The sequence below is a fragment of the Pelophylax lessonae genome (genome assembly GCF_965119305.1).
Source record: "Pelophylax lessonae genome assembly, chromosome: 5".
Lineage (NCBI taxonomy): Eukaryota > Metazoa > Chordata > Amphibia > Anura > Ranidae > Pelophylax > Pelophylax lessonae.
The window spans coordinates 118,139,991-118,154,303 of NC_138772.1; the positions used below are offsets into that span (position 1 = coordinate 118,139,991).

At 43.2% G+C, this 14,313-nt stretch overlaps 1 protein-coding gene across 1 annotated transcript in view; it reads right to left on the reverse strand.

Annotated features, from left to right (window-relative positions):
• OXSR1 (oxidative stress responsive kinase 1) overlaps window positions 1-14,313 on the reverse strand; it is a 212,427-nt gene that overhangs the window by 79,078 nt on the left and 119,036 nt on the right. The window contains exon 3 of the mRNA XM_082257323.1: window positions 6,687-6,795. Coding sequence (XP_082113449.1) covers window positions 6,687-6,795 — 109 coding nt within the window. The remainder of the gene's footprint in view (window positions 1-6,686; window positions 6,796-14,313) is intronic.

The window sequence follows — 14,313 nt, forward strand, 5'->3', positions numbered from 1 at the left end:
CGCGATCCCCCGTTGGTGTAACAATGCTAGCACAGGCGCCAACACTTTCGTGAAGAGGAAATACCCCCTGGGACTGCCCATAGGCGTAGCCAGACTTTTTTTCTGCCTAGTGTTCTACTCCTGTAGGGGGCAGTATAACCCAACGGTTAAGAAGATCAGGAGCTGTGTCCGTCAATGAACGAAAGAGAAAACAAGTCCGATCCATGGAGGCCCCATCTCACAACTTACAGGACTTAAAGGATCTGCTACTGATGGCTTGGTGCCAGATACCACTGTGTACCTTAAGATGTCTAGTGGTGCCATGCCTCAGAGGTCTAGTGGTGTCCATGGCTATAGTTAAAAATGGCTTGCAAAGTTATGTTACTTAAGTCTGCCATACACTGCTTGAATTTTGGTGATTCCTGCTGACTTAAAGTAAAAAAAAAAAATAAAAAAAAAATGAAGAAGCTGGGTGGAAAAGTATTGACAGAACAGTCACTGCATCTAATCAGATATTGTCTTTGTTCAGGTATTCAAACAGTCGCAGGTGCTGGCTGTTTGAACACAACCACCAGCAGGGGAGATTCCTCCACCCAAGCTGTTAAGCATTCAATTGGGGAACCTTTTATTTTCCTCTCCTTCAGCTAAAGGCCTGCAAAGCAATAGAGCACTGATTGGCTGACAACACTGAATCTCCCTCTCCCGAAGTAAGTGCAGTTATGAAAGGGACTGAAGACTTATTAGCAAAATAGATTCAGGTACAATTTCTAGAGGAGTGTAAAAATATTGTTAATGATTTACTAATACATAACTGCGTGTAATTTTTTGCTTGCCTGGAGCTTAAGCAAACTTCATTGTAGATAAAACCTGTTAGTGCAGTAGCCTAAGTATCTGCAGATCACAAACTTTCTATACTAGACTGCTAAATGAGGGGGTCCGTACACTATATTCACAAAATGAGTCCCTTTGCGATGATGAAAATACTCACTAAATCTGCAGCCCGTTTTGATTTTTTTTTTTTTTGGGGGGGGGGGGGTTGCATTGAAGAAAGACATCCTGCAGTACAAGAATGGTGTTGAGGATGCATTAAATTTCACTTCAAGCTCTATGCGAGCATCTGGAAAAGCAGTGAGCCAACCACATATAATCAGATTTTTCAGGATGTTCTATGGATAGGCAGAATACAAGACACTGTTACCATAGTGGTAGTTATTAAACTTAGCGTGTTTTTGTTTTTTTACCAGATGTTGTCAATTTTTTTTTCTTCAAATAGAAACTTTAGAGGGAGCAATCGGTCTCGCGTGTCCGTCTTGGTCTGCGGGGTAGTGGTTATGATCCCAGTAATGTTAAACCTTCTCCCGAGAGGACAAAGATTCCACAGTCTCCACATTTTGGAGTATTTTTCGCGTTTGTGTTGGGCAGTGAAAATAAAGGGTCCTCCATCCTGTTTATCGCTTCCACTTTTTTTATCCAGTGTGCTATAGTTGGGGGTGTTGTTTTTTTCCAATAGAGGGGTATACATGATTTAGCTGCATTTAAAACGGTTGTAAACCCTATAAAAAAAATAAATAAAAAAAAAAAAACCTGCAAGACAAAGGCATAATGAGCTAGTATGCATCGCATACTAGCCCATTATGTGTAACTTACCTTAAAACGAAGCCCCGACACGGACCCCCGGACATCGATGCGGGCGCTGCCATGATCCCTCGTCGTCTCTTCCGGGTTCGGCGGCTCCGGCGCGCTGATTGGACGGAAGAGACGGCTCTGGCGCGCTGATTAGCCGGAGCCGCGATGACGTCACTCCCGCGCATGCGCGCGGGAGTGATTTTTCCGGCAAGCTCCCGGCAACTTAATTGAAGGTCCCCCCGGACCTTCAGAGCGCATGCGCCGCTCGCGCGAGCGGCTGCATGCACTGTAAATATCTCCTAAACCGTGCCGGTTTAGGAGATATTATTTGTACCTACAGGTAAGCCTTATTATAGGCTTACCTGTAGGTAAAAGTGAAAAAAGCGGGATACTACCGCTTTAACAGGTGTCTGACGATTGACATTTTATATGTTGATGCTGGGATGTCGGAGATGTGTAGAAGAAAGAAAGCGGTATCATTTGGTATGATGTGTTCCATGAATTTTTGTGTTATTCTGTGAACTTCTGACCAGTAGTGAGAAAGCTTAGGACAGGTCTAAAAAAAAATATGGAACAATGTGCCCACACCATCTTGCCATCTCCAGCATCGGTCTGATGTGGCAGGAAAGCATCTGTGGAGTCTTGTAGGGGTGAAGTACCACCTCATCGGGATTTTACAATTAGTTTCCTGAATTTTAGTGCATATTGAGGATTTGAATGCAAGTTTAAGTATATATGGTTTCTGGTTTGTTGAGAAAGACTGGTTCAGGTCGGTTTCCCATTTGCTAAACCAGGGAAGCCGGGGTTGCTCCTGTGGTGTGATTAGCAGATTATACATTTTGGAGAGAACCCTTGGCAGATTCCCTGGTTCTGAGCAAAATTCTTCAAATGGCATTAGTTGGCGGTCAAAGCGTCGAGGATTAGGGATGGAATGCAGGAAGTGGTGTAGTTGCAACGCACACCAGAATGGGAGTTTGTAAGAGTATAGGTTGTTAGTGTGGAAATCGAGGGCCAGACTTTACCTTTTAGGAAGAGTGATGCCTGAAATATCCCCAGTATCTGACGGATATTAGGGTTGTGAGGACAAACCAGGGGAGAATTCGGGGTTCCCCAGAATAGGGTACAAGGGGGAATCTGGGGTGAAGAGTGAGGCTTGTTTGCATGCCCTTTATGCTGATATGTATGGTGGACTGGATCAAGGGGTGTGTCTTTACGGCTAGGGGCAGGTTCTGGAAGCACCAAAGGGCTCTGTTTAGAGGGATCTTTGTTTGGTTTTGTTTCAACTGAGCTCATAGTTTGGTGTCAGCATAGAGACACCTATCAATCATCCTACCAAGATGTATCGCTAGTTGGTACTTTTTGATGTCAGGGAATGCCAGACCTCCATACATTTTAGGGAGAGTGAGGCAGTGGCGAGGTAGGCGAGGTTTCTTATTAGCCCATACGAATTTTGTAAAGAGGGAGTGTACCTGTCTAAAAAATTTGGATGGTATTTGAATAGGCAGTGTCTGGCGAAGGTATAGATATTTTGGTAAAATGCACATCTTTATTAGGTTGCTTCTGCCGAACCAAGACTGGAGGCCTCTATGCCATTTCTCCAGGAGGGTACGTGTGAACGCTAATAGAGGTGGGAAATTAAGTTTGTATGTGCGGGACAAGACAGAGGGGATGTGTGTACCCAGGTACTGCAATGCAATATCAGTTAACTTGCAACTTAAAGCTCAACTTCAGAGTCTGCATGAGGTGGGGTGATAACTCAACTCCCATGCCCTCTGACTTGCTGAAGTTGATCCTCAAGTTGGAAAGGTTCCCATAAATCTCAAATTCACGGATAAGATTGGGAAAGGAGATTGCAGGGTTAGTAAGTGAAAATAGTAGGTCGTCAGCATACGCCGAAATTTTGTATTGCGTGTCTCCTACTGGGATGCCCGTGATGTCAGGGTTTAGACGAATTTTGCATAAAAATGGCTCTAGTGAGAGGGCTAAGAGGAGGGGGTGACAGGGAGCAACTCTGCCTTGTCCCATTCCAGATAGGAAAGGATTCAAAGAGGATGCCATTCGCTTTTACCTGGGATGTCTGGGTGGAGTAGATCAAGGAGATCCATTGTAGCACTTTCTCTCCTAGGCTGATATGTTTAAGGACCACGCACATGAATTTCCAGTTTACGCGTTTGAAGGCCTTCTCAGCGTCCGTCCCTAAGAATACGCTGGGCAGATGGGATGTGTTAGCTATATGGATCAGATTAAGAACTTTGGCTGTATTATCTCTAGCCTCTCTGATTGGTATGAAGCCCACTTGGTCTAAATGGACAAGAAGTTGTACGTGTTGTGCTAGACGCATAGCAAATATTTTGGTAAAGATCTAGAATGAGAAGAGAAACGGGCCTATAGCTGCCGCAGGCAGTTGGGGCTTTCCCCTCCTTAGGGATAATGGTAATGTGTGCTTTCATAGTGTCATTAGTGAATGCAGGGTACGATAAAATCTTTTTTTTAAAGGTATTTAAGTGTTTATAAAACACACAATATGAAAAAGAAAGAAAAAAAACGGGAATTGCATAACTGGCATAGAACAGAAAAAAGCACTGCACCCAAGGGGGATGGGGGGGGGGGGGGGAGAGGCTACACATATAACCCTAGAGCAAAAACGGGTGATAGTACCATTGTCTAGGAAAAAACAAATACCTAAATCCAGAACACACGCATACACACATACAATCATACACACCAGCGCCACAATCCCCATATATATGCACTGTAAACAACCAAGACAGCTAAAAAATATAAAAGTAAAAACTACCATAAGTAGTACAGAAACACTTAGGATTGTTGGGACAAAAAACCTACCCCCTTAAACGACTCAGATATCCCACCACGGCTGCCATACTTTGGTAAACTTCTGAGGACATGCCGGACCATTATAGATCAGTTTACACTTCGATCAGCATTAACTAAATGAAAGAACTGTTGGACGGAAGGTGGAACAGCATCTTTCCAGTGTATCATCTTATGTGCATAAAACAAAAGAATACAAAGCAGAATACGGCATGAGTCCAAGGAGCAAAGTCATTTAAAATACCCAAAAGTCCAACCTCGGGGGTCCGAGGCACTGGAAGATGAAGGTTGTTCACGTATAAAAAATTTTTAACAGATAAATCTTGAATGCATTCACAGAACAAAATGGGTTTTCTAAAGAGAAAACACAGCAAAAGCAGTTAACTTTCAGACTTTCTTTCTAAAGCTTAATAAGGTCTTCTCTTACTAGAGCAGTTCAGTAAAGGAGGGGTATAAGTCATTTCATTGAGTTCATTTAAGTGGGGTGTGCAAATCTGAGCTTGAGCCATTGCATATTTATGGCTATGGAAGAGGGAAGATGGATATCAAGAAGAAACCCATGGGGCCTACCTATACAGAATGAACCTGCTAGCGACCATCCACTTAATAGTTCCAAAAATACTGGCTTGTCAGTGGTGTTTGCTGATAACTACAGAGATTGTCCAGCCAAACTGGATGACAATCTCATTTCAATAGTATGGTAAACATTTTATCACCAACTATTTACCTGCAAAAATTTAATTTTATTTCACGCTTATTATGAAGAGACCTTACTTGGATCTACTGGTGCCTTCTTCTGTGAAATAGTACACAGTAAAGACAATATGGGGGGTCTAGCGGTTTGCACTCTTCCCTAGAAGCATTCAATCCAAAGTCTGAATCCGAATGGGGACAAAGCATTAAGTTTGATTGTTTACTGTGGTTGTCTCCTGAAGCCTAAGATTCTTACCACAATTGAAAAAACATACCGGTAGGTGGACTGGCTTCTATGCAAACTGAACAATGTATGTGTTGGGACATTAGACTGAGCTTCTTTAACCACTCCAATACCAGGCACTTTCACCCCCTTCCTGCCGAGGCCAATTTTCAGCTATTAGCGCTGTTGTATTTTAAATGACAATTGCGCGGTCATGCAACACTGTACCTAAACCAAATTTGTCACTTTTTTCCCCACAAATAGAGCTTTCTTTTGGAGGTATTTGATCACCGCAAGGTTTTTTCTTTTTTGCTAAACAAACAAAAAAAGACCAAAAAGTTTGAAAAAAAAAAAAAGTTTTTTTGTTTATGGTATACAATTTTGTAAAAAGATACGTTTTTTCCTGCACTGATGAGGCCGCACTGACAGGCACTTATGAGGAGGCACTGATGGGGTTGCACTAACATGCGGCACTGATAGGTTGCACTGATATGTAGCATTGGTGGACACTGATAGATGGCAATGATGGGCATCACTGATGGGGAGGGCACTGGCGGGCAGCACTGATGGGGAGGGCACTGGCGGGTTCCCTGAGCCCTGATTGCCATCCCTGGTGGGCATCCCCGGGGTCATGGGTGGGCATCCCTGGTGGTTCTAGTGGCAATTTCCGGAGGCGCGCAGAGCGCAATATCCTGCAGCCGTCATATGACGTCCGGTCAGGATAATGCAACCACCTTCACGCCGTCATTTGCCTATAGGGCGGGCGGGAAGTGGTTAAGAGACATGGACTCGTACAAAGGGTTTAGGAATTGTTACATTGGATGACTGTCCTTACTTCAAGGCATTTAGATTTTTTTGTGGTGGTGGCAAGCATTAGATAAACGCATTTGAACTATAAACTCAGCCGCGGAACACAGCTCTGAAGGAGTATGGGTATGTCGTTCCTTCAGAGCGAATGCGCCAAGGACGTCACCAGCTGCTGCTCACTGGAATATCTCCTGAACGGCGCACGTTTAGGAGATATTCATTTTACCTACAAGTAAAGTAAGCCTTTTTATAAGCTTACCTGTAGGTAAAAATACTCAGGCGTTTACTACCACTTTAAACAGTGGTGCTGTATAAGCCCAAAGAAGAAAACAGTCTGCATGCCAATGGCAAATCCAGATGATTTGATTACTATTGATATGTTTCCTAGTTTCTTTTATGGTGGTCTCAACAGACAAGCCCATTAAATACAGTAAGCTGGAGATTCCTTTTAATTGGAAATGGCTGTCAAGGAACCGTTTCAATAGACATATTGGCTAGGAGGAGAAACCTTTAAAATATGTCTTACCTCCACTCAGTAGCTTCATTACCAGCCAGAGCTCATCCTTAACCACAAAGGAGGTATAATAGGACACAATGTTGGGATGATGACACTGACTCATTGCCTGGATTTCTTTCTGCAAGAGAAATGACAAGAGAAATAGAACAATAATTATTCCAGGAAATAAGATAATCCATAAACCTAAACCTGTGCTTTTGAGGAGATGCATACAAAAGAGTTCGTAAACACAGAATACTAGATCATCTATGCAGTCTTGTCAAAGTAGAATGCATTCTGTCACATGGAAAAGTGATATGTACAGCAGAAAATAAATTAGATTAACCATATTGATCCAGAGGCTGAGCTAACGTATCCTTTTCCGATACTGTTAATACAGAAGTGTTCCCAATACAGTCGTATAGTTATATAAAACCAGTGAATACATCCTACACTTGCAACAAGTTATTAACGTTTAAATGCAATTGCAGCTAAATGTAACGATTAGAGACATCTCTATGAACTTTCTGTATACCGCCAATCAGTTACACTCAACTAGATGTCATTTTCTTTACAAGTCTCTCCCACTGTTTGTTTCTGCTTTCAGACAAGAACAGATGGAGAATGACAATATCATATAGCCCAATGAAGAAGAATAACAGTCAAACTTTAATGATTTCAATTTTATTTTAGTTACAAGTGGTTCAATGGTTACAAGTTTAAAAAAGATCTTGCATAATGTCTTAAAACAAATCTACATATTTACTCATAAGAATTTAAAATAGGGTGCCTTGTTAGACTTTCCAATACGAAAGCCCAGCACTATCTGTTCACTTTTTACGTCTCTCTGAAAATCCACACAAGGTTGGATGGGCTACCCTCTGACTCATTAAGTTGTGTATGTTGAAAACAGAACTGAACTACAAATCACATATTAGGACACACACACACACACACACACACAGTGGGGAAAATAATTATTTGTTCCCCTGCAGATTTTGTAAGTTTGCCCATAGGTGTATTTTAAATGACAGAGAGTAATAGGAGTGCCGGTGGTGAGTGGGTTGGCAGAAGCCCAGGCGCCGGACCCGGTCTCTTAAAAATCATGAAAAAAAAAAAAGCTACATAAAACAAATGCTATAAATTAGGTTGCAGCTCAGCAAGTAAAATAAGTGTTTGATCCCCAAGCAAAACATGACTTAGTACTTGGTGGAGAAACTCTTGTTGGCAAGCACAGAGGTAAGACGTTTCTTGTAGTTGGTGAGCAGGTTTTCACACATCTCAGGAGGGATTTTGGTCCACTCTTCTTTACAGATTCTCTCTAAATCCTTAAGGTTTCTTGGCTGTCCCTTGGCAACTCGAAGTTTCAGCTTCCTACATACATTTTCTATAGGAATGACTAGGCCACTTACATAGTTACAAAGTAGTTGAGGTTGAATAAAGACAATAGTCCGTCCATAATCATCTCTCATACCCCTGAATGTTCTGATCATTGAGATGTACGTCCAAGAGTCTTTTGAAAGCAACCATACTTCCCGCAGAAACCACCTCTTGTGGTAGAGAATTCCACAATCCTGTAGCCCTAACAGTAAAGAACCCCCTGCGTTGCCTGAGGTTAAAACGCTTCTCCTCTAATCGCTTTGTATGCCCTTGAATCCTCGTGCAATCCTTTCTACTAAATAGCTTTTTTTCTATGCGGAGATCACCATTAAGGTTTTTATAAATTGCTATCATGTCCCCTCTCAGGCGTCTCTTCTCCAGGTAGAATAAATCAAGCAATTGCAGACGCTCTTCATAATTAAGGTCCTCCAATCCCCCAATTTGTTTAGTTGCCCTTCTCTGGACTTCTCCAACTTCATTAACTTAACGTGGTTCTTCTTGAGCCACTCCTTTGTTGCCTTTGCGGGTAGGTTTTGAGTGATTGTCATGCTGGAAGACCCGTCCATGACCCATCTTCAGTGGTCTGGTTGAGGGAAGAAGGTTCTCATCCAAGATTTTACAATACATGGCCCCAGAGCTTAACAAACCCCAGGCACCAGGTCGCCGACCAGAAACCGGGGACGGCGCCTGGGCTCCAGCCAGCCCACTCACCCTTGGCACTCCTATTACTGTCACATATGCTTCTAAAGTCTGCCATCTGCCCTGATGCCTAACATTTTATGCCCGAGAAACAGATCCTGCAGCCAGCACAAGAAGACTGAAAGCTGTACTGCTTGTCAGGCCGAGTTAACTCCACCGGAGAGGTGAACTTCAGTACTGGCCCGCCCCTCTAAGATGATGTAATTCCCAGGCCAGGGAGCTATAGAGGCGCAGGAGCGGTGTGCTGACTGAGACTTCTGTGCAATCCTGCACTGGGTGCAAGAAGCAGCCTGAAAGCTGTACTACTTGTCAGGCAGAGCTCTCTCCGCACGACAGGTGAATGTCCATTCCAGCCCGCCCCTCTAAGATGATATTCCTGGGCCAGAAAAAGAGAGCAACGCAGTGTGGGAGTGGATTGTATTGGATGTAAGGTACATGAAATAAGTTGCCATGTTTACGGTTTCGTGCAAAAATGCTTAGCTAGTGTTTATGGGTTGACACTTTTCCTGCAAAAGACATAGAGCTCTGTTTTGATACCAGGGAAGTCCTGGGTAGACTGAGCAAGATGCTAAAACTGCAGCATGTAGGATTTTTTGAGGGTGCAGCTAAATCGATCATGCCTCTGAAACATAAACCCAAATAGTCTTGATTTTAGATATACAGTGCCTTGCAAAAGTATCCACCCCCACCCTTGCATTTTTCTTATTTTGTTGCCTCACAACCTGGAATTAACATAGATTGTTTGCGGATTTGCATCATTTAATTTACAGATCATGCCCACAACTATGAATATTTTTTTTTTTGAGAAGCAGATAACAAATAGGACAAAATAACAGAAAAAGTCAATGTGCATAACTATTCACCCCCCTAAAGTCAATACTTTGTAGATCCACCTTTTGCGGCAAATCACAGCTCTAAGTCACTTTGGATAAGTCTCTATGAGCTTGCCACTTCTTACCACTGGGATTTTTCCCATTCCTCCTTGCAAAACTGCTCCAGCTCCTTCAAGTTGGATGGTTTGCGCTTGTGAACAGCAATCTTTAAGTCTGACCACCGCTTTTCTATTGGATTGAGGTCTGGACTTTGACTAGGCCATTCCAACACATTTACATGTTTCCCCTTAGGCCACTCAAGTGTTGCTTTAGCAGTGTGTTTTGGGTCATTGTCCTGCTGGAAGGTGAACCTCCGTCCTAGCCTCAAATCAAGCACAGAGTGGTACAGGTTTTGCAAGAATATCCCAAGAATATCCCTGTATTGAGCACCATCCATCTTTCCCTCAACTCCGACCAGTTTCCCAGTCCCATCTGCTGAAAAACATCCCCACAGCATGATGCTGCCACCACCATGTTTCACTGATGGTGTTCTTTGGGTGATGTGTTGGGTTTCGCAACAGACATAGCGTTTTCTTTGATGGCCAAAAAGTAAAATTTTAGTCTTATCAGACTGGAGCAGCTTCCTCCATACATTTTAGGAGTCTACCACGTGCCTTTTCGCAAACTCAAAATGTGCCGTTTTGTTTTTTTGCTGAAACTAATGGCTTTCTTCTGGCCATTCTGCCATAAAGCCCAACTCTATGGAGCGTGTGGCTTATTGTCATCCTATGTACAGATACTCCAGTCTCTGCTGGGGGAACTCTACAGCTCCTCCAGGGTTACCTTAGGTCTCTGTGCTGCCTCTCTGATTAATGCCCTCCTTGCCCGGTCCATGAGTTTTGGTGGGCGGCCGTCTCTTGGCAGGTTTGCGCTGTTGTGCCATGTTCTTTCCATTTGGTTATGATAGATTTGATGGTGCTCCTGGGGATCATCAAAGTTTAGGATATTTTTTTATAACCTAACTCTGACTTGTACTTCTCAACAACATTGTCCCTTACTTGGTTAGAGAGTTCCTTGGTCTTCATGGCAGTGTGTGGTTAGTAGTGCCTCTTGCTTAGGTGTCGCATCCTCTGGGGCCTTTCAAAAAAGGTGTGTACATGTAATGACAGACCATGTGACACTTAGATTGCATACAGGTGGACATCATTTCACTAATTATGTGACTTCTGAAGGTAATTGTTTGCACCAGAGCTTTTTATGGGCTTCATAACAAAGGGGGTGAATACATACGCATATGCCAATTTTCTGTTTTCAATTTTTAAAAAATAGTTTTTATGTATATATTTTTCTCATTCCACATCACCAACTTAGACTATTGTGTTCGGATCCATCACATAAAATTCAGATTAACAAAACATTGAACTTAAGGTTGTAATATAACAAAAAAGGGAAAAGGTCAAGGAGGTGAATACTTTTGCAAGGCACTGTAGTTTAGGATGTACAAAAAAATGCTTAAGATTGGGGGGGGGGGGGGCCAGCTTGGCATTTTCACCCCGGGGACCAAATGACCTTATCACAGCACTGCAGCAGAGCCAAAGTTTCTCTCCACACACTGGCCCCCTCGTGCCCCCTTAACCAGCAGACTCGCCACCACCATGCGGAAAGGCTCCCCCACACCCCCCCTCTCCACCAGCCAATCTGTGCACACAGTGGCCCACCCCTCCTCCTTCCAGCCAGTCAGTCCCCATGCATGCACTTTAGACAAGCAGGGAGGGGAGCAGAGCCCAGGCCACGCAGTATGCCACACACCACAACACACATCAAAAATCTCAGCCCCAACAACTTCAAGTGGCATATCCCCACGACCCCAAGAGCCCCAAAGGGACACTCATCCCCCCTTAAACCACCCAGTTTGAAAACTGCCCCACCCAGCAGCATGCACGGCTCCAGTCCCCTCCATGTGCAAATTCAAGATCTGCCATCTCCGTCTAACAAAAAGCCCTGTTAGTATAAAAAAAAAAACTGGCTCCTAACTTTTTTAGCTGGCTCCTAGATTCAAAGCAAATTTGTCAAGCCTGAATGGCCCTGTCCATCGGCCCCTTAATGCGGCAAAGTCGGCCTCTACCTTTAGCAGAGAAACAGCCCCAAAGCATCATGTTTCCACCTCCATGACTGACTGTAGGGATGGTGTTCTTAGGGTCATAGTCGGCATTATTCTTCCTTCAAACACGGCGAATCGAGTGGATGCCAAAGAGCTCAATTTTGGTCTCATCTGACCACATCACTTTCTCCCAATCCTTCTCTGAATCATTTAGATCTTCATTGGCAAACTTCAGATGGGCCTGTACATGTGCTTTCTTGAGGAGGGGGACTCGCTGCGTTTGGAGGAAGAAAAATGCTGACTATGTATACAGTACCTGTCTGTGATGGTCTATTGTGACCCTTTGTATGGTGGTACCCAAAATATTTTTACACTCTACTAGTAGTTCATGCAATCTAATGAGACATGAAGGACAGAGGTTTGTTTATTTTTTTTATTTTGTGGTTTATTTTAATTTATTTATTTTTAACCTTTAAAATTCAATAAAATCTTGTCTTTACCGCACCCTCTTCTGGCTTCAAGCGGTAAATAAGAAAAATGAATATGCAGACTGGGCTCCTACGTCCCAGGAGACTCCCCGTACTGCTTTAGAGGCTGTTCCCAAGATGGTGGTTTCCTCGATTTTTGGTGGGTATATCTAAAAATCTGTAGATTCTGGATTCAGGTCTACACTTTTTCTCTGCTCATTAACCGGCATGAATCTTAAAAAGAATCCACAAGAGGCCTTACTGGGCCGCCCAACTTTAGATGCTCCGCGAAGTGCAAGGAGACATCTATTTGGTCTTTTTGGTAGCCTGCATGGTGATAGCCAAGTCATGGAAATCCCCCACTATATGGTTTGACCAGAATAAGCCCAAGCTTTCCAGGATAATGATCAATGAGAAGCTCTCAGCCACCCCCAATGATAAAATTCCACAATTCTTAAAGATTCAGGAGCCTTGGATTACCGACCTTGTATGGAATTTGAAGAGTCTGATGGAGCTTCTAAAGTCCAGGTTTAGAGCACTGTCATCATACAAAATACCTTACTCTTTTCCTTTTCCTCTTTTCTTCTTTGACTGCACCCCCAGACTAGGTATATGGAGTTTAGGAATTCTTCTGATTGAAGGGGGAATTAGATGTAAAGGCCTATTCTCATGCCTTTTCCTGTAGAATTAACACTACCTACACATAAAACGCTTTGCATTTTCTCTACAGAAATCTTTTTCTGTATTTTGATGCCCCATACAATTAATGAGAATTTACTGGCAACAAATGAAATGTTTTGTCAACAATCAATGCTATTCAGGAAACTTACAAGTTCACAAAACTTACCATGCAGGAAACCTATTCTGTGAGAAATAGAGATGCTTCCAAAAATGTCCTTTCCCTGTAAACATGATATCTGTTAGGTCATCATGATGGTCTCATGTCAAATTCTTTCACTGACCCAAAACAAGCTTGCAGATTAGGAGTTCTGATGTTATCCTGACCTCACCTACTCCATGGTTGTTCTAATTCAGCAACTTAGATCAGCTTGACAGCCTGGCAGATTACGACATTCAAATGCTTTGCACTGCTCCTAGAAAGCATTAGACATTTTCTAATTTTAATTTCTACACAATCAAGAAACCTTGTACTGGCTTCCACTGCTAAAAGACAGTACTCTAGCATCCCAGAAGTAGAGGAGGACAGATAATAACCCTATGCAAATATACTTGAACTCTGAGCAGCAAGAACAAGCCTCTCTCAACTATAGCTACTCGCTAAAACAAACATTGATCTGCAGTAGCCCATTTTTGAACCTTCAGATCATCAACTTGTGCCACAAGGCCTACATCAATACATAGTGCTCCCAGTGTCTCCAGCAGTAGGAGGCAACTTGACGCCACTACCAAGGCAAGGGTCCAGTCCTGTTCATAACAAATAAAACATAAAAATTACAGTACAAATGCTAATAGGTGATTTCAGGCCTGCTCTTCTATAGACTACGTATAGGCTACTTCTGACATCTGTGGCAGACATTCATACGATCAGGTATCAAACAACAAGGATAAAAGATGTGGTCATAAGAGGTGTGCACCAAGTATGTATGTAGTTCTCACGCAAGTATTACTACTGTCCCCGATAGGTTTACAGCATTGGATAAGCATGCTAGACACTTATATTGGTCACATTTACAAAGCTTTTTTGGCCGTACAGTACTTCTTTTGTGGGTTACAGGAGTACAGCTACTTTTGTTTTCCTTTGACCCAGAGTTAGCGGATAGTGGGCTGTTGCCCGCTATCAGCTGACGGGGCAGAGCTGCGCTAGGATCCTGACAATGTTATGGGGATCCACCCTGCTGCTTGTCTGACAGCTGGCTCTGGCTTTCAGCGTGCATCAGAGAGCTGAAGCCAGATGCTCCTGCCCCTTCCCCAGCCCAACGCTCCAGGGAGCACTGCAGGAGCAGAGCAGAGAATAACGACCAACAGTCTCTGCTCTCAGCAGACCGGGTGCTTAACAATCAGCGATCATGTGATCACCCGGTTTTTGGTCTTAGAGCTGGTATGAGACAGCTGCATTTCAACTCTGATGCTGCAGCATGGAGGCAAGCATGAACGTTTTGTGGGTTTTTCTTCTAGATCCCATACTTCTCCTTTAAATCTGGACACCAGGGGAAAAGCGAAGTACACAAATATATACA